The 20,028-nt window shown below is 41.0% G+C and overlaps 1 protein-coding gene across 1 annotated transcript in view; it reads left to right on the forward strand.

The window, feature by feature from the left end:
* Positions 1-20,028, forward strand: part of LOC126483772 (endoplasmic reticulum transmembrane helix translocase) — a 193,491-nt gene that overhangs the window by 46,367 nt on the left and 127,096 nt on the right. Inside the window, exons 10-13 of the mRNA XM_050106925.1 lie at positions 12,405-12,559; positions 14,117-14,292; positions 14,397-14,633; positions 14,713-14,922. Of these exons, the coding sequence (XP_049962882.1) occupies positions 12,405-12,559; positions 14,117-14,292; positions 14,397-14,633; positions 14,713-14,922 (778 nt within the window). The remainder of the gene's footprint in view (positions 1-12,404; positions 12,560-14,116; positions 14,293-14,396; positions 14,634-14,712; positions 14,923-20,028) is intronic.

Genomic DNA, 20,028 nt, shown 5'->3' on the forward strand with positions numbered 1-20,028 from the left:
TACATAACCGGCACTGTGTTTACATTAAAAACATTTGAACAACACAAACTGAATGACTGTGTCAACTAGCGCTCCACGTGGCCATATGCTGAAACACGCTAAATATGGTTCGACAAAGGTGTCACAATGATCACAACAATCACAAAACTGCATTTGCGCAGTAGACACAGTTTGGAAATGGTTGTGATTGGTCATGATATCTTCATTCGAATGAACCTAGTTATATACTCCCATCAGCCACCACACCATGTAGAGCTGGGCAGCAGCGGGAGATACGGCACGAATTGTTACAACTTTTACTCGTTTACTCGTTCAAATCCACTGGATAGAGTGCCCTTGTGTCAAGAAACTTAACCACTTAATATTTGTAAACACTACTGGATGACCAACATTATGCCAGCATCATATTTTCTCCACACACATTTTTTCGTAATGCGTAAATCACAGGAAAATTATAAGTATGTTGATGCAAAATCAGGTGCAAATTAATATTGTGGGCTCAGGAAATTTGACGGGACTGATAAAAAAAGTCATAAATGGCGGGAAAGCGTTAATTCCAGGAATGTAAAAGCTGAGTTATACTGTAATTGGCTGACGCCTTAACTTATAAACAACACTGTATACACACCAGACAGAAAGTATGCACGAGGAATAAAGCCATCCACAAACTGACAAACACCATATGGGAAGTGCAGCCCAGTGGTCATCACACATCTGCTCCTTCTGTGTGGAGAGTATGCCACTGCGGTCTGGAGGAACTCTGCACATTTTAATCGAGCTGACATGGCTGTTCGAGACATTGCATTGTCGCAGGATGCTTAAGACCAACTCTAGTCACTAAGAAGATCTTTGCACTCATGGGAGTAGCACCTCCAGGTGTAAGAAGATAGGTAGCAGTAAAGATTAAAAAGAAGTGATAAACAGATCCTAGGCACCCATTGTCTGGAACTCATGCTTATCCATCATGATTGAAATCCAGAAAATCTTCATCCTTGCAATACCACCAATTGCAGCTTCAGTAGAAGCCGGCCAAACTTAGTTGTGGAGAACAGAGTCCATTGGAGGATTATGGACCGCAAAAGAGAAACTACTATTAGGCTGCCATCTCCAATACAGGACTTAGAAGACACTCAGTAGACTGAGAACAGATTTGACCAGATGCAAGATTAATGTGAAGAAGCTGGGTATCAGTGATGATTAGCTTTGTGAGTGTGGGACAAAGGAGGATTCTGAACACATGTTGGTTTGCAGCAAAATGAGTGAATTATGTGACATGGAAGATTTGTTTGCAGTGAATGACCATGCTGGTGTGTCATCAATATTAGATTGTAGTTTTAGGATTATATTATTGTTGTTGCTGTGTGTTTTCATTTACTTGGATGGTTAATTAATTAATTAATTAATTAAAATGTGTTCACTGTACATTATCTTAACTGCTGTTGGTAATCTGTCTACTTGCTCACTAAGTGCCTTGTACTCAAGCAGCTGAAGGGGGCTGAGTTACCCTCACACCTTGCCTTGCTCTGTGCAGAATATTTCCTGAAACTACAATGGTGATCGTATGTTTCCCAGAGTTTGCTCTGCATTGATAGAATTTAAATACTGTGAGTGCATAAGCTGTGTGGACACACAGAATTTCTGACTTAGATACTTCTCTGCAGATGAATTATTTCACATACCAAGAGTCATTAAAATTGTTTTCTCAACTAAGAATTATATCTTCCACTAGTTTGAGACATGTTTTAGTAGCATTGGTCAAAAGCAACATGTTCCTAAAGAAGAGGAAAACAACCCACAGCTCAGGGTGACTTATAGTTTTAAATTACCTATTAAATATTTCTCAGGTCTGTCATATCACTCTAACACATCGACACTTGCTGTGAATCACGGTAAAAATTTATTCATTCCGCTTTCGTTGAATCAGTTGTATTTCAGTTGTTTGATATTTTATGTATGATTTTTCCTTAGAATATAGCAGATTGAGTACATAGTTGTACTTGGACAGATTGTCTATTCATAATGAGTACAATTTGTATAAAGCATTAGTAAGGCACAGCTTTTGTCTTTTAGTATAGTATCTAATGAAAGGGCTGCTTTAGTTTCAAATTTATTCTTGTGAATAGGCTGCCTTTCTTTGAGGTTGCGATCTTTGTTGTAGCAATGCTTCATTTTTAATTTTTTAGATGTAACTTATGAAACACAATAATTCTAAATGTACAACAGTTTGCCATGAAGTACCAGTCCAATACTTATCAGACTTTTTGAAGATGTTCATCACGTAGTGGGTAATATGAACAGTCTTCCCTTCCATTTGGAACAGATGTTCATCAGTATTAGTATGTGGTGTGATTGCCACAAGCAAGATAATATTTGTGTACTCATTGTGACATGGAAGCAACAGTCTCTGAATGTCATCTTGAGGAGTTTCTTGCCATGCCTGAAATACTTGCTTTGTCAGTTCATGAGGATTATTGGTGTGAGAGTATACATCTTCCCATCACATCACAGAGACACTCTATGGGTAGCAAACCAGGCCTGGCTAGGATCCCCACATTCCTTAAGGCATTTGTGGTGTGAACTGCTGTGTGGGATCTTGCATTATTTTGCTGAAAGATGCCATTTCTGGTACACTGGTCCTGGAGTTTACGACATGAGGGTTTAACATTCTTGCCATATTTTGAAGAGATGAACAGTCTTCACTGCAAAACAGGGTTTGTTATTTTATATTTTGCCAATAATTCATTTCACCGTGTTTAAGGCATCTTCATATTGGCTGGCTCATCAGATGTTAAACACACAGGCTGCTGTCCATGAAAATGTCTTAGCAGGCAAACACCGTTGTCTATATTTTAAGAACATTGCATGGTGCCCTGATATAAAATAGTGTTGAGGAGAAGGAAAGTCACATTTAAAGTTCATAAAAGACCTCAGGAGGTAGTTACCCTTGTCGAATTGTAAGAGACTTGCACAGTGCACTTGTAGAATATGTAGTGTTGTCCAAAGATGTCAAAAGTGGAATCAGGCCTACAGAAATGCATGAGGAAATGTAAACATGTAAGAAATGCTGTTGTATATGTTCCGGCCACACAAACAATATTATTTGGCAAAATATAAAATAACAAAGCCTGTTTTGCAGCCAAAACTGTTTATCTCTGCAAAACATTTATCACTGGTTGCTGTATCATTGTTCTATGAATTAAATAAAAGTTCTTCTTGCTATATGTTGATGAACATTCAGCCTCCTTTCAACAGTTACTATGTCAGTCTTGTTGTCATATCCAGTAACTCCCTGAATCATGATTTCCCCAGGTATGGGTTCCTGTGACTTTCCACCAGGTTGCCTATGGACACTTTGGAGTCAATCTGACTGTCACAAACAGAAGCGAGACTGGTTGCTGAATTCCACAGAATGCCACTCAGTGTCCCACTTGACATTGGCCAACATGCAAGTCTCTGTTGTGTGTGCTAAGTGTTTGCAGTAAATGATGCATGGCAACTGGAAATCTCAACCCAGCTTCTAGTGATCTGTTCCCGACAGTTCATGATGATGACATTCTGCTGTAACCCCTGTCTGGATTTCAGCTGTTGTCATATGTCTGTCAAAACCAATTGAAGAGATTCTTTTGCCACACTGTTGTGCTGAGTCCATATCACCACAACTCATTCTGTAGTCATTGCATAACAGTCAGCATCTGTAAGATCTATCTGTATGATGCTAGCCGGCCTTGGTGGCCGAGCGGTTCTAGGCGCTTCAGTCTGGAACCGCGCGACTGCTACCGTCGCAGGTTCGAATCCTGCCTCAGGCATGGATGTGTGTGATGTCCTTAGGTCAGTTAGGTTTAAGTAATTGTAAGTTCTAGGGACTGATGACCTCAGATGTTAAGTCCCATAGTACTCAGAGCCATTTGAACCATTTTGTATAATGCTCCTGTACCCTCATGCATATATCCAACCTCAGTGGCAATAAGTTGCATGTGCATATCTTCTGGGCAAGTTGTGTTGCAGTCTCCACCTAAAAAGTTCTGGACACACACACACACACACACACACACACACACACACACACACACACACGCAGTAGCCACTATGTATGTGTTCATACCTGTTTTCATCTGCCGGACTGGCTTTTACCTATACTGAAGTAAGCTCACCCAAGTGTGAAATTTAAAAAAACTTACTCTGAAGGCATGGAAATACTAGACTATCAATTTTTCAGCATTTGTGGAATGTGTTCATTGTGTAACTATTTCCATTTCCATCAGTATAGTTGTGCAATTAATTGCAAAAAGTTTCAATGTCGGGGACTCTTTAAGTGTGTGAATACCTTTTACATCAAAATTCTTTTCAGTAAGTTCTCTGACCAGAGACAAATGAAACCCTGCTGTTGACGTTTTTTTCACTCTATTGTTGTTCTGTGGAAGACATGACTATTTAAAATGCATAGGTCCAGTATGCACAAAAAGAACTTCTTCTAAAGCTTCACAGTCCTCATCACTGATCTGTCTGAACTCAATGACATGTCAGTGTGGCCAACTGTCCCCATACTTGAATTATAATCTGCAATGTATTGTGTTTTGAAGATTCTTTCACCATTCCTTCTGTCAGTCTTTTCCATTTAAAACTTTTCTGTGGTATTACAGGTGGCAACATACAAACATTTCTTTTCTCGCACCACTTCATGCCATGCTTTATATCAGTGGACTTAAAACTGATTTCACCTCATTTCATTTTGTCATGTAGTTTTGACAAATTGCCCTTACAAAGTAGTGTTGTGGTAGTTCGATTGTTATGAAGCCTAGGAACAGGCCTGGACTCAAAACAGTGATTGTCAGCACATAGTGTGTGCCCCTGTTCCACATACAGCTTCATGAGTGTTGCCACTATGTCACAGTTTTTCCTCACATTGTGACAGCAGATTTCCACTGTTGCAATTTTATTTATGATTAAATCCAGTGCATAACCACTCTGACAAGCGCACAACTTAATTTTTTTTTATTTTTTTATTTATTTATTTATTTATTTTTTTTTTTTTTTAAATTACAAATGTACTCCGTTTGGACAGAGTATGATTTTTGAATGATAACTGCTCTTTGAACAGTAATATTGTCATGAAGGCAGAGCATTTGATATGACTGTAATTCACTATGGGATGTGGTATGGATTTAAAATTGTTGAAAAAGTTCTGGAAAGTACAATTTTTATAGAAAATCGCATACAAGATGCTAATGCGACCAAGCGTAGGGTATTGTTCCAGTGTTTGGGGCTCTATTGTTTAGGCACAACAGACATTGAATGAAATCAGAAACTTCGCTAGATTAACGGACTGGTGTAACCCGTACGAAAGTGCAACAGAAAGGCTCGGAGAACTTAAATCAGAGTACTTGGAAGAAGGATGGCATAGTTATCACAAAAACCTGTTGAGGAATTTAAAAGAACCTGCATTTCATGAAAATTGTGCAACCATTATGCTGACATTGTTCTATATCTTGCATAGAGATCATGACTGTAACACAAGGCACATTAGGACTTGTACCAATGCATATAGACTGTTGCTCAATATGCAAATGAAGTAATACAGAAAATTGATAATATTAGCAGGAAAAACCCTCCACCTAACATTTTACAGCTCTTTGTAGAATACATATTTAGATGTAAATGTAGAAAATGCAGTGATTTTCACATATTTTCAGTGAAATTTAAATAAAACCTATTGTATCATCTGCTACAGATTTCATTTGTTCTTTGTTAGGAATATTAGAAAAAATGACAGATTGTTGGAATCTTGCACAGCTGTACACAAATGACATTTCTTCCAGTCGGACATATTGCTAAAGCATGATCTTTCCCCACACATTTCACTCTCACTCTCAGATGCTCCAGATTTCGAAGAATTTTCGTCTCGTGTAGATTCAGATGGATGCTTTGTACAAGTTGACATACACAGCTCACAACTGTTACTTAAAGATTTTGTCAAAGAGTCTTTTCTGTCGTCTTAATCAAGTGCTTCATTCAAGTGAGAATCTCGTGCAAAGGCAGCCATGTCATATACCAACTCTTTTCCAATCACTGCGCAACTTGTTGTGCTAATGACATCCAACCAGCTGCCTAAGAGTGAATGGCCATGGCCAGTCAGTGGCTAAGAACAAAGTTAATCACTATATACAGCTGAGCACAACATGCTCAGTTTCACTGGTTGCTTCGCAACCCGGGCCATCTGGGTCCTTACCTCCACCACCAGCTTTTCTGAACTGTGTGGATGGGTGTTCTCCTTACAACACAGTCTTTGCTCCTGTAACCCTCCTGGCCGCAGTCTCCATTAACAAATTGTCACCACACTCTACACCCAACAGTTTCCCTTTCCTCTGTCAATTCGTTCCTCCCAGTTCTCTCCAGTCACCCACATCCAGTTCACGTCTCCATATCATCTTCATCATGGGCCACTCCCCATTAGCTCTTGCACCTATACATGACATACCTGGCCTGCTCAGCTGCCACCTCTCCCTCCCACATTCCTAGCTATCCAACTGGCTGCCTCCCTCTGAGCTGCTAGCTTCCCCACCACCAGCCCCTCTTTTATCCTCCCTCCACTTTATCTCTACCCGCCCTCACCCGACATACCCTACTGTAGTCCACCTGCCAAACTGCAGTCCTAGCAATGGTGCACTTCTACTATTCGGTGAGAGCTGTCACTTGGTGAGAGGTCTCCTTTACTCCTACTTTATTTATGAAGTAGTAACATGATTACCTATGATAGAGTTCACAATGCAAGGAAATTGTTAATTATTTAAATACGGAATGTAAACATTCACCCATCTGTCAAGTATTGTTGCCAGAACTGTATCTTTAACAGGAAAATGCCCACAGCTTTGGCACACAGATGCAGAAAGCAAATAAAAACAAAGGTGAGTTTGGAACTCACAACCCTCCATGCAACAGTCTAGTATAATAACCACTACACCATGGTGACTCTACTACTCAACTTCTTCTGTGACATTGCTCCCCTCCTTAAGAGGACAGCGTCTCGACGTTACGTCCTCCTAGTCTGGGAATGAGTCATCGGTCCTGCATACTCCGACTCCCGAAGACTGATGTTCGCCCTGGCGGTGATCTTCTTAGAACTTCCTTTGCTCCTATGCTCTTTGTCACCTTTCTGCTTGTTGCCTGTTGCTGGAGCTTCAAATTTACCCTGAGATGCAGGATCCTTATAGGGCTTCATTCGAAGGACGTGGACCATATCTCTGATCTTGTGTTAGGGTCGAAATGTTCAACTTCATAAGTGACATCAGACAACTGTTTTACAAAGTAGTGCCTGAGGAGCTTCTCAGAGAGACCAATCTTCCGAACAGGAGTGAAGATCCAGACGAGGTCACCAGGCTGGTAGACAACAGGGCAGTGGCTCGCATCATACCTTTGGAGATCATTTTCCTGAGCCTGCAGTGGGCGGAGTCGAGCTAACTGCCGAGCTTCCTCAGCTCTGGTTAACACCTGGCCTATGTAGTCATCATCCACGCCATCAGGATGTAACAGAAACACAGTGTCTATCACCATAGCCACCTGACGCCCACGCACCAGGAAAAATGGCGTAAATCCTGTGGTGTCTTGTTTGGCGGTGTTTTAAGCAAACATCACAAAATGTAGCACCTCATCCCAGTTGCTCTGCTCAACATTGACAAACATTGCTAGGGGAGGGGGGGGGGGGGGGGGGGGGGATGGGAGGTCTTATTAAGGCGTTCAGTAAGCTCATTAGTTTGCGGATGGCAGGCAGTCGTCATGTGATGAGTAATGTTGTACTGACGGGTTATCTCTGTCACAAGATTTAATTGAAAAACTTTCCCTCGGTCCGTAACTAATGACCTTGGGGCACCGTGTTTTAATACAATGTCTTCCACGACGAATTTTGCTACCTCAAATGCTTCAGCTGTTTTCATGGCTTTTGTAATGGCATAGTGTGTCAGATAATCAGTGCAAACAATAATCCATCTATTGCCACTAGCAGACGTTGGTTATTGTCCGAGGAGGTCAATCCCAACACATTGGAAAGGTGTTTTGGCTGGTGGAATTGGTATGAGTTGGCCGGGTGGTTTGTGAGGAACTGCTTTTCTCCTCTGGCACTCTCGACAGTGCGACACACAGTGACGGACACTCCTAAATAACCCTGGCCAGAAAACACTCTTGCGGATCCTATTTTATGTCTTAATAAATCCTAAATGTCCAGCTTCAGGTGTGTCTTGGAATTTCTGTAGAACATCTAAGCACATGTGTTTAGGAATCACTGGTAGCCACCTCTTTCCAAACGGATCAAACTGTTTCTTGCAAAGTAATCCATTAACTACCTTAATTGTCCTTTCACATCCTATGACTGATTTAATGCAAGCATGATTTGAGATATCTTGGCATCCTTCTTCTGCTCAGCAGAGAGATCCTGGAGTGCAGCGAGACAGTCACTATCTTCATCAAAGTCTTGATGGTCTTGCACAGGGTTTCTTGAGAGACAGTCTGCATCTTGTTGTTTTCTTCCACTTTTGTACACTATGGTAATGTCGTACTCTTGAAGATGTAGTGCCCACCTGGTGAGTCATCCTGTTGGAGCCTTATGACCTGTCAACCAACAAAGTGAATGATGGTTTGTAACAACTGTGAATGGCCTTCCATATAGATACTGTCAAAATTTGCACATGGCCCAGATCACAGCAAGACATTCTTTTTCTGTAGTTGAGTAGTATCTCTCAGCTTTTGTAAGTGTCCTATAAGCATAGGCTATAACCTTCTCTTTTCCATCCGAAATTTGCACCAGAACAGCACCGATCCCATAATCACTGGCATCTGTGTGTAGTTCTGTAGGTGCTCTCTCATCATACAGACCAAGTACAGGTTCAATCGTCAGAGCTTCCCACAGCACATCGAAAGAATCTTGTTAAGCACCACCCCAGATAAAGTAGCATCGGTTTTTAACAACTCTTGGAGTGGCCTGGCTTCAATACAATCCTCCTTGTTGGAGACACTTAAGAATGGTCCTCAGTCTTTTTACATGTTCATCAAACGTCTCTGAGAACGAAGACATATCATCCCCTTCAGGTGACTTAGAAGATTATCCATCATCCGTTCAAAAGTTGCTGGTGCATTACACAAACCAAATGGCGTTACCTTAAACTCATACAGGCCCTCAGGGGTGATGAATGCAGTTTTCTCACAATCAGCCTCATGTACTTTGATTTGTCAGTATCCTGAGTACATGTCCGTGGTTGAGAAAAATTTAGTTCCCTTCAGACAATCTAATGTATCGTCAATTTGTGGAAGGGGGCAAATGTCCTTTTTAGTTATCTTATTAAGCTTCCTGTAATCAACACAAAAGTGCCAACTGTCATCCTTCTTCCTGACAAAAACCACTGGTGACGACCATGGGCTCTGCAAAGGCTGAATGATGTCATTCTTCATCATTTTCTCTATCTCATCGCAAATTATTCAACATTCCGTTGCTGGCACATGGTTTGCTCTCTGGCTTATTGGTTGATGGTCTCCAGTGTTAATCCGGTGCTTCACCATCAATTTGTCTAATTTGATCTTCATCTGTGGATTGAAGCATTCAGAGAACTCTTGAAGAATGGCAATTAGCTTCTTCTATTGTCCCATAGTGATAGTCGAGCTACAAGATCTTGTCTCATAGTGGATGCTCAGCTGTTCGGCAGTTAACAGCTCAGCATTTGCTACAAAAATGCGTCTTGGAAGGATTGGCAGTTCTCGGCGACAGTTAACTATCCACAATTCGCCAAATCCATTCTTAAATGAGACGACAGAGGCTGGGATGACCAAGTTATTCTTCAGTGGTATTCTTCCCTTACATTCCACTACAAGATCCATGGGTTGATGCATGGCATGACACATTTCAGTTACTTTTCTAGTGCTGACTGCAGGAATGATCACTTCATCGAGCACACAGTCTCCACACACTCTGATGCTCATCTTCCTGTCCACAGTATCTCATCTCGGCTATCATAATCTTCGAGCAACCACAATCTATATTTGCCTGAGAAGCTTTCAAAAAGTCCCATCCGAGAATGACGTCATGACTACACTCTCGTAAGACGATGAATTCTAAGAGCTGTCTATGGCCACTTGTACCCACACGAATGACACATCTTCCTGTAGTTTTTACATATTTCCCATTAGCCACCTTCAGTAGAGATGTTTTGTTGTCAACGAATAAGATTTTCTGCAACTGGCGATGGTACTTCTCCGAAATGACTGAATATGATGCTCCAGAGTCCACAAGAGCTTGCACTTGTCAGCCATCCATGAGGATATCGACGTAGTTTCCTATCATTTTTGTAGTGATGTACGGCGGAGGATTTTTCTCTTCGGCAGCCACACCTCCAAGGAAGGTTGCACCCTTTAGTTTTCCAGGTTTTGGCAGCTAGGTGATTGGCTGGAGCTTCTAAACGGTGATGGAGACCTTGATCGGTGTGTTGGGGAGCATCCTCTTCAGTGGCTAGCTTGCAGCGATAGTGACCTATGTCATCCTGCACCCACATCTTCGTGTTATTCTTTGTCATCCCGGAATTGGCATCAGCTAAGATTGGTTTGCTGTCTTCTGGTGCGGTCGTCATCAAATATCCACTGCCTTTATTGATAATAGTGCACAACATGTCCCAGTCGTCTGCAGTAGAAACATACTGGTTCGTTATCGTGGGTCCTCCAGATGTCAGTCTTCCTTGATGCCCATGTAGCATTGTAGGAACGTAAGTTCGCCAGGGTCTCAACTTTTTCATCGTTTGAAAGGGAATGAAGGACGAGAGGTTGGGTTCAATGTCTGTTACACTTCATCCCTTAAGACTTCTTGAAGGGTCTCGGTGTTTGCTCGTCGTGCAACCCAAGTGCCTTCTGAACTTCCTCTCTCACTATCTGACGAAGAACACTTGTGAAATCGGTTCCTTCCTCCGTCACAAGACATTGATAAGACGTTTGGAAGCCGTTCAAACTTCTTGTGTGTAATTATTTTTTGATGCATTATCTCGATATACTGGCAACAAGGAGTAGGGCTTGATACATGTCCTCAGCAACACCCTTCATGAGAGTGCAACCTTATCTTCCTCCTTCATTCTAGGATCCACTATTTTACACAGCTTCAAGACGCCTTGAATGTAGGATGCTGTAGTTTCTCCTGGATGCTGTGCCCTGCACTTTAATTTATCTTCAACCTTGCACTTCTGACATTGGGTGTTGCTGGAATACTTCTTGTGAACTTCTCCTCGTTGTTCTCATACCATTGCTTGGCAGTGCCCTCCAAGTAGAAAAATATGTTAGCCAAAGACATGGTGTCATCCCATTTGTTAAATTTGGCTATAAGCTCATATACCTTCATCCACTTGTTTGCATCTTGGCCATCGTCACCAGAGAACCCGGAAGGCTGTCTCATGTGGTGTCACACAGTTGCTGTCATCATAAAATCCTTTTCTTCTTCTGTCTGTCATAGATTGTGATCTGTTGAATATGGCTTGAACTCGGGTTTCTCGCCACGTAAATGGCGGCTCTGTCGTGGCCTGATGGGAGCTACTGTATCATTGATAATGTGCGCTATCACAGGTTCCAATACCCAGTGTCTCCACCAGAATAATGTTACGTAGAAGAAGGTGTAATTAGATGAATTACAAACACAAACTTTACTTAACGAATTTTTATTCAGTACTTGCATATACAAGAGCGTGGAGCGAACTGCCTCTGGCCAGAACACATATGGTATATACACAGTTACAGAACATTCCACTACAATGATTCATGCCATTTGTGGATACTTCCAGAATGTACTCGAACTGAATATAGAAATTAAAATTTTACAGTTCTGGTGAGTTTGGGTCTCACGACCCTCCATGCAACAGTCTAGTGTCATAACTACTACACCATGGTGACTGTGCTACTCAGCTTCTTCTGCAACAATATGAAAAGCATTTCATTGTTATATATCAGGAGTGTGTAAAAGCAAGCCATTAAAATCTTATATTGTAATTGTGAGTGATTTATGTCACTTATTTTGAAAGCCCATATGTTTGTGGTGTTGATCTAGTGATGGAATGGATAGCATTGCAGAGGTGGTAATATGTCAAGGAAAGTTTACAGAAGGTTGGTTGATGCTGTTACTGATGATGACAATGACTGTTCTCTTCAACACAGTATAGCTCATGTAGTAGCGTGGTGTGCATCCTGGCCAAAGTAGAATTTGGTGAATGTCAGACATTGTTCATATATAAATTTTTTCTACATACATACATACTGCAGTGTTTGGTAACTGAACAGAATGCTCATTTTTCTTGTGGATGTGTGTTTTATATACGGGATTAAGTGTTTTATTCCTTGTATTCAGCTTCTATATTACTTAAGCTTATATACGAGTGTAGATTTGTTTCTTGTAGGGGCCGCTCAGGAGTCACTCCCATGTCAGAAGCTCCATTAGAAAGTATACAAGTCCTCGCAACTTGTCATGCCTTAGCACAACTTGATGATGGTTTGGTTGGTGATCCACTGGAAAAAGCTACACTAACTGCTGTGGACTGGAATCTTACCAAAGGTATTTGAGTATCCAATCATTTCATTTTAGTCTTATGAATGTAATGCAAATTTAACAGGTAATGTTTTTTTTCCTTGTACATGCTACTGAGTGCACATATAAAGCCAACATGTTGTTGCAGATTTTGTTTCTTTTTATGGGAGGAGGGCTGAAAAAAAGCTTTCATTTTCCCTTTTATGTATTTGAAATAGCACCATGTGCAGAGCTTTCTACGAATTGTCTATGTTTTGTCAAAATACTTCATTGGGCTTCCAGACCATTAAAAGTATCTAAGAAAGGATTTTGAGTGAGAATTCCTTCCAGTAGATCAGAATTTGGCATCTGCCTTCCCAATGGTTTGATGTGTGAGGTTGCTCCACCCTAAATTGCTGTTGATAGGTACTCTTATAAAGTTGATGGTTGTGGTTGATTCCAAAGACTGATAGCATACTCAAGTAACATGAGATCTGTTCATCTATTTACATGTATTAAATTACATTCATTTATGCTGATAATTGGCTACCAGGTATTGCACCAGGAGGTAATAATCTGCATGTGTCTTCATTTTATAATAATTTCAGTAAAATGTAACCTCCCTGTACGTAATTCTACAATCTACAGACAGCCTTGTAGAGCTACAGACACCATCTGCCTGATCATTAATACACATCATGAACCATAGCTATACTATTACACTACCTTCAGGGATGCTGCTCAACACTTTTTCTTCTGATAATGTTCCTCAATTAAGGATGAGTGCTGAGTTATGTCGACTGTGAAGTCTTAACCAATTGTATTCCTATTAGAACATTCCATGCACTTTTCTTTTCCCCACAGCGTAAGTGCTATGAATTGTATCAGAGGCTTTCTGGAAATCAAAAATTGTGACGGTAACCTAAACGTCATGTGCTGGATGTCATGAATTAACAGAGCAAGCTGGGTTTCACATATGACTGAGTCTATTCTCTTGCATATTTGGTAATCTAGCTTAAACAAAGTACACCATCTGGTCCATTGGCCTTTCTTCTGTTGTCTACGTGAGCTGAATTTCAATTTGACAGCCTCTTGTTGCTATGTAACTTTCATATTTGTGGTGTGGCTGGAAGTAGAAACTGCACTGCTGTCTCTTTCCATTTTAAAACCTTCATTTTGGCACCATCGCGCTGGAGCACCTGGACAAATGGAGATGAATTTGATCCATTGTCTGATCTCTCGTAGTACCAATACTTCTTAGGTACTTTTTTGACAGCTCAGTAGGTAAGTGCTTCTCCCATAACTGTTCTGATGTTTTCTGATGCCCCAACTGATGTTTGGGTTTTTAGTGACTAAATAAATCTTGAACAAGAAAATAGCCAAATAATTCATGCATTTCTGTCCATGATGTATTCAATTTATTGATTGAATAACCTTGTATTTTTCCCTTTATACATCATATTTGTGTGTGTGTGTGTGTGTGTGTGTGTGTGTGTGTGTGTGTGTGTGTGTGTGCGTGCGCACATGCGCATGCTAAAAAAGCAGAATATGGTATTCGTGTCAATTATTTCTTTACTTTTCTGTCAATAATCACTCTTGTTATAGGTGATGCTGTGATTCCCAAGAAAGGTAAAGCTCCTGGAATGAAGATTTTTTATCGGCATCATTTTTCATCAGCTTTGAAAAGAATGTCTGTTATTGCTGGGTATACACTATCTGGAAGCACAGATACAACATATGTAGCGACAGTGAAAGGAGCACCAGAAACACTTAAGTCCATGGTGATGTTTTTCTTTCAATCAAGAAAATCCATAGTTATCTGCATGTACAAAGAGAATATGTGCAAGTTTTGACTAATCTGTGCATTTCTTTAATGAAATTACAGTTCTCTGTCATTCCGGACAACTACGACTCCGTTTATCTGGAAATGTCTCGGCGAGGTGCAAGAGTATTGGCATTGGGTTGGAAAGAGATTGGTCGTCTCACTCCACAGCAAATACGCGAATTTTCAAGGGAAGACATAGAATGTGAATTAAAATTTGCTGGATTTGTAGTCATATCCTGCCCACTTAAAACTGATTCAAAAAGTGTAATAAAAGAGATTCTTAATGCCTCTCACCAGGTACATGAAAAAAACCTGTTTCCTATCTTAGCAGTTAAATGCATTACAATATTAATTTAGGTCCATGTCCTGTTTACAGGTTGTGATGATCACTGGGGACAATCCATTAACGGCATGCCATGTTGCAAAAGAATTAAAATTTGTTCAGAAATCTTTAGTTCTGATTCTAACTAATAGTGAGAATGAATGGCATTGGGAGAGTATTGACCAGACACAGAGGCTTCCAGTTCTCCCAAAAAATAATTACAAGGACCTTGTTTCTAAATATGACCTGTGTGTCACTGGAGAGGTTAGTTTTCCCACCAATGTTTAATGATAAGTTCTAAAGATCTGAATGTATGTAATCGTGGACACTTATGACAGAGAATAAGAAGCATGAAATCACTAGGGATCGACAAATAAATCAAAAGGATGACAACATTAAGTTCACTTTTTAACATTAAAACATTGCATAAAGTAAATTTATTAACTTCTACATCATGTTCTTAGGATCCCTTCACGAAGGAGAACTATCTCAAGTATTTGTAACATTTAAGTAAAAAATTGTTCGTTTGTTTGTTTTCTATGGCTTTGTACTTTGTTTAGCCATCAAGAATACATGCTTACATAGAAAACATAAGAGAAAACACAAAAATTCATACATACAGAATTGAAAGCTCAGACCATCAACTTTTTTCACAACAAATATTTAATAATTAAACTAAACTAGACATATTTGTGTTATCAGTCCATAGTACTTCTTAAATTTAATAATAAGTGATACAGATAAATGAAAATGAGTCTTACAGATTTTACCCTATACTCTTAAGAAAACCGTCACTTTATACAGGCGGATATCTTTAGAAGCCAAAAGAGAAGACTCTGAGTGAGAAGATAACCTGTACTCGTCAGAGCCTCCAAACATTCTGATCATTCATTGTCATATTTGAAACGTTGAAACAAAATGGGGTTACATCAGCTTCTGACTCAGAATTACACTCATGTGTAGGGGAATCATAAATTTTAATTCTAAACAGACGTAGAAGAAATGAGGCATAGTTAAAGCGGAGTTGAATGATGGTGGAAATCTTAGATCGGTCCAAATGCATCCTCATTAACCACGGCCTTTTGGTAATTTGAGGTTGTAATGCTGCATAATATCCACCTTTCATTTGTTGGGATACATTTCACATCTCTTGCCAGTGCTGCTTCCTGTGGCTCTTGACTCCATTTAAGGAAATGTGGGCTTTACCGATTTGAATCAGTGGACGTAGAAAAACACATCCAGTATATTCCTCTTGTGGAATTTTGGATCCATCAGTATATGTACAGATATAACCAGACCACTAAGCATCAATGAGATAATTAAATCTGCATTTAACCTCAGTGAGCTTGTGATAATATAATAATAGATTGGAATCTGGCAGCTGAATGTGTCAAAATCATACTCAAATAAATTAAACACATGCTATTGTGTTCACACTTAACAAGCCCTCATTTCAGTGTTTTGCATCATTAGCTAAAAGCACATATTTTCTAATTATACTCTTTAGTTGGTGTTAGTTTGTGATGATATACTGGGCTAGGACAGTAATATGGAAACACAATGAGAATTGCAAGTGTGAATGTAAATGCAAATGCTAACTAAGCCTACAGGATGCACTGTTAAATTTGACCACAAATGGTAGTTGTGCGATGTTCTCACCGTACTGCAAGTATCAGTCATGTTCAAAGCAGTGGTGTGTGTAGCAAACTGAATCCAAATGTTGGCAGTTTGTTGGTGCACATATGGTGGGTCCTACTGTAACCAAGGTAGCCAAAAGGTTCGGTGTTTCAAGAGACACTGTACCGAAGATTTATACCACATACTGGAAAAGAGAAAAAACATCACACACTGAGCCATGGTGCAGATGAAAAGTGTGTGTGGAGTGATAAAAAAAAAGTCATTTTGAGGATTGTGGTGAAAAATCAGAGGATGTCAGCTGCAAACATCTTTCAGGACTGAATGTCACACTCGCGAACCCCTTCAGTAATAAAACGACATTAAGGGAGCTCCAAACCAGGGAACTGCAGAGTGAGCTGGAATTCCAAAACCACTCATCAGTGATGCAGATTCCATAAAACCTCAACTGTGGAGCATTAGAAGGAAGTCATTTTATCAGATGAATCTTGTTTGGCACCATTTTCAACTTCTGGCCAAGTTTACATCCCAAGAGTGAAATTAAACCTCAGTTCACTGATGATTTGTACAGCCATATCATGGTATTCCATGTGCCCCATGGTTATTCCTCAAGGTAGCATTTCTACCAAGCATTATGTGACCATTCTGGTAGGTCACGTCTTGTTTGTTCCCCCAGTGGTGATGCTGTGTTCCATGACAACAGGGCCCCTGTTCACATACTTTCTATCATCCAGAACTGGTTTTTTTGAGCACAAGGATGAATTGTTGCATCTCCCCTGGCGATCACAGTTACCAGATCTGAATATTATTGAATTTTCATGCTATACTTGGAGAGAAGGCTGTGTGATCACTATCTGCGCCCATCATTTTTACATGAACGTGCCACATTTTGCTGGAAGAATGGTATAAGATTCCCATGAAAACCATGCAGAACCTGTATTTATCCATTCCAAGATGACTGGAATCTGTTTTAAATGCGAGTGGTTTTCCTACACCGTATTAGCCAACCATAATGTATAGTGTTTTAGTGTTTCCATATTTTTCTCCATCCCTTGTAACTGAATATAATATCACCAATTACTTTCAGTAATTTTTCTTTATTGTCTGATAGTCTGCAATTTATGACAGCAGTGTTTTCTTTTGAAGAAATCCTCTAGAGTTATCATCCAAGTCCTATGATCATGTTGATACAATGCACCGATGAGTTTCGTACTTGTCTTCATCAGTCATAGATGAAGCTACCGGAGTAAACCATCGGAAGAGGTGGCTACTGCTTGGGTGTGTGTATGTATATAATAGAGGGAAACATTCCACGTGGGAAAAATATATATAAAAAACAAAGATGCTGTGACTTACCAAACGAGAAAGCGCTGGTAGATAGAACACAATAAAAAACACACAAAAAACTCAGACAAATTTCAAGCTTTTGCAACCCAGGTTACTTCATCAGGAAAGAGGGAAGGAGAGGGAAAGACGACAGGATGTGGGTTTAAGGGGGAGGGTAAGGAGTCATTCCAATCCCGGGAGCGGAAAGACTTATCTTAGGGGTGTGTGCAAGTGTATACCTGTCTTTTTTCAGCTTAAACCGACACTTTTTCGACTTTTTTCACACCAGAACTCCAGTTCCTTTCTAGTTCACCTTTATCTCTCCCCATATATTTTTATTTTCACTCTAGCCTCAGTTACACTTTCCACCTTCTAATACCATGTCACCCTCACAACGACCCCATTAAGTTTTATTTACATTCCCTCCGCAAACATGCCTTTGCCCTAGCCAGATTACGCTCTCATATTTTATTCACTCAGGCTTGTCTGACATTTGGCATTACCCCCAAAGGCCTTGCACTTAAAGTTCCCATCTCTGGCTGTAACCCTTCTTTCCATCAGTCCCTACACTAGTTCCAAACTGAACAATCCGTAGCCCTCACCTGCCTAATCCTTCACCTACACATCAACTCAGTCAATGAACACACCCGTCAACTCCTATCCCTAAAATCAAAGTCCTTAGTCTTTCCTCTCCCACATCCACACCGGCTGTTGAGAAAAAAATGGTTCAAATGGCTCTGAGCACTATGGGACTCAACATCTGAGGTCATCAGTCCCCTAGAACTTAGAACTACTTAAACCTAACTAACCTAAGGACATCACACACATCCATGCCCGAGGCAGGATTCGAACCTGCGACCGTAGCAGTTACGCGGTTCCGGACTGAAGTGCCTAGAACCGCACGGCCACCGCGGCCGGCGGCTGTTCAGAGCATCCTCCTACAGGCCAACCGCAAATTAGAACAGCATGCCACGCTCCACCTCAAAAAACTATCCAATCTCCTGGTTTCCCACCTCCGGAAAGGCAACCCTCCACAACCTTTCCAACAAACCTCAACCTCCTCTCATTGCAAACAGACCCAGTCTCTCCCATCTACTCAATCTCCCACTTCCAGCTCCACTCCCCCCAAAACCTCAAAATTCTAGTCAACACAATCTAGAACCACAACACCCCAATTCAATAGTTAACCTTTCCTCCAAACCTCTCTCCCAATCCAAAACTTCTGTCCTATCCAAAGGCCTCACCTTCAGCCCCACTCCCAGATTCAACCAAACAGCCCTCGTCAAAGATTTACTGTCCTACACACGTCGTCTCTGCTGGAAATATTACTTTGCCATGAAGAAAAATAATCCTAATCCTACTCCTAATGATCCAACTCCCCAAGACACTATCCAAATTGAACCCTGCCTGGAACAGTTCCGTCCTCCATCACAGTGGGACCCCCCTCCTCTTCCTCAAAATCACCCTCTCCAAACCTTCCAGGAATTTCTCACTTCCAGCCTTGCCTCTCAATCTTTCCTGAAAAACCTTAATCCTACTCCCAACATCACCACAGCTGAAGCCTAGGCTATCTGTGATCTGAAAGCTGACTGATCCATGGTCATTCTTCCGGCTGATAAGGGTTCCACGACCGTGGTACTTGATCGTCGGGAGTATGTGGCTGAGGGACTGTGTCAGCTTTCAGACAACACTACATACAAAGTTTGCCAACGTAATCCCATTCCTGTTGTCCAGGCGGAGCTTCAGGGAATGGTCAGTACCTTAGGCCCCCTACAAGACCTTTCACCTGACTCCATCAACCTCCTGACCCCACTGACACCCCGTACCCCTATCTTCTACCTAGTTCCTAAAATTCACAAACCCAAACATCCCGACCGCCCCATTGTAGCTGGTTACCAAGCCCCCACAAAACGTATCTCTGCCTATGTATATCAACACCTTCAACCCATTACATGCAGCCTCCCATCCTTCATCAAAGACACCAACGACTTTCTTGAATGCCTGGTATCCTTACCCAATGTGTTACCCCCAAAAATCATCCTTGTAACCATTGATGCCACTTCCTTATATACAAATATTCCGCATGTCCAGGGCCTCGCTGCGATGGAGCACTTCCTTTCACGCCGATCGCCTGCCACCCTACCTAAAACCTCTTTCCTCATTACCTTAGCCGGTTTCATCCTAACTCACAATTTCTTCACTTTTGAAGGCCAGACATACCAACAATTAAAGGGAACAGCCATGGGTACCAGGATGGCCCCCTCGTACTCCAACCTATTTATGGATCACTTAGAGGAAGCCTTCTTTGTTACCCAGGCCTGCCAACCCAAAGTTTGGTACAGATTTATTGATGACGTCTTCATGATCTGGACTCACAGTGAAGAAGAACTCCAGAATTTCCTCTCCAAC

This window comes from Schistocerca serialis, chromosome 6 (assembly GCF_023864345.2).
Source record: "Schistocerca serialis cubense isolate TAMUIC-IGC-003099 chromosome 6, iqSchSeri2.2, whole genome shotgun sequence".
NCBI lineage: Eukaryota > Metazoa > Arthropoda > Insecta > Orthoptera > Acrididae > Schistocerca > Schistocerca serialis.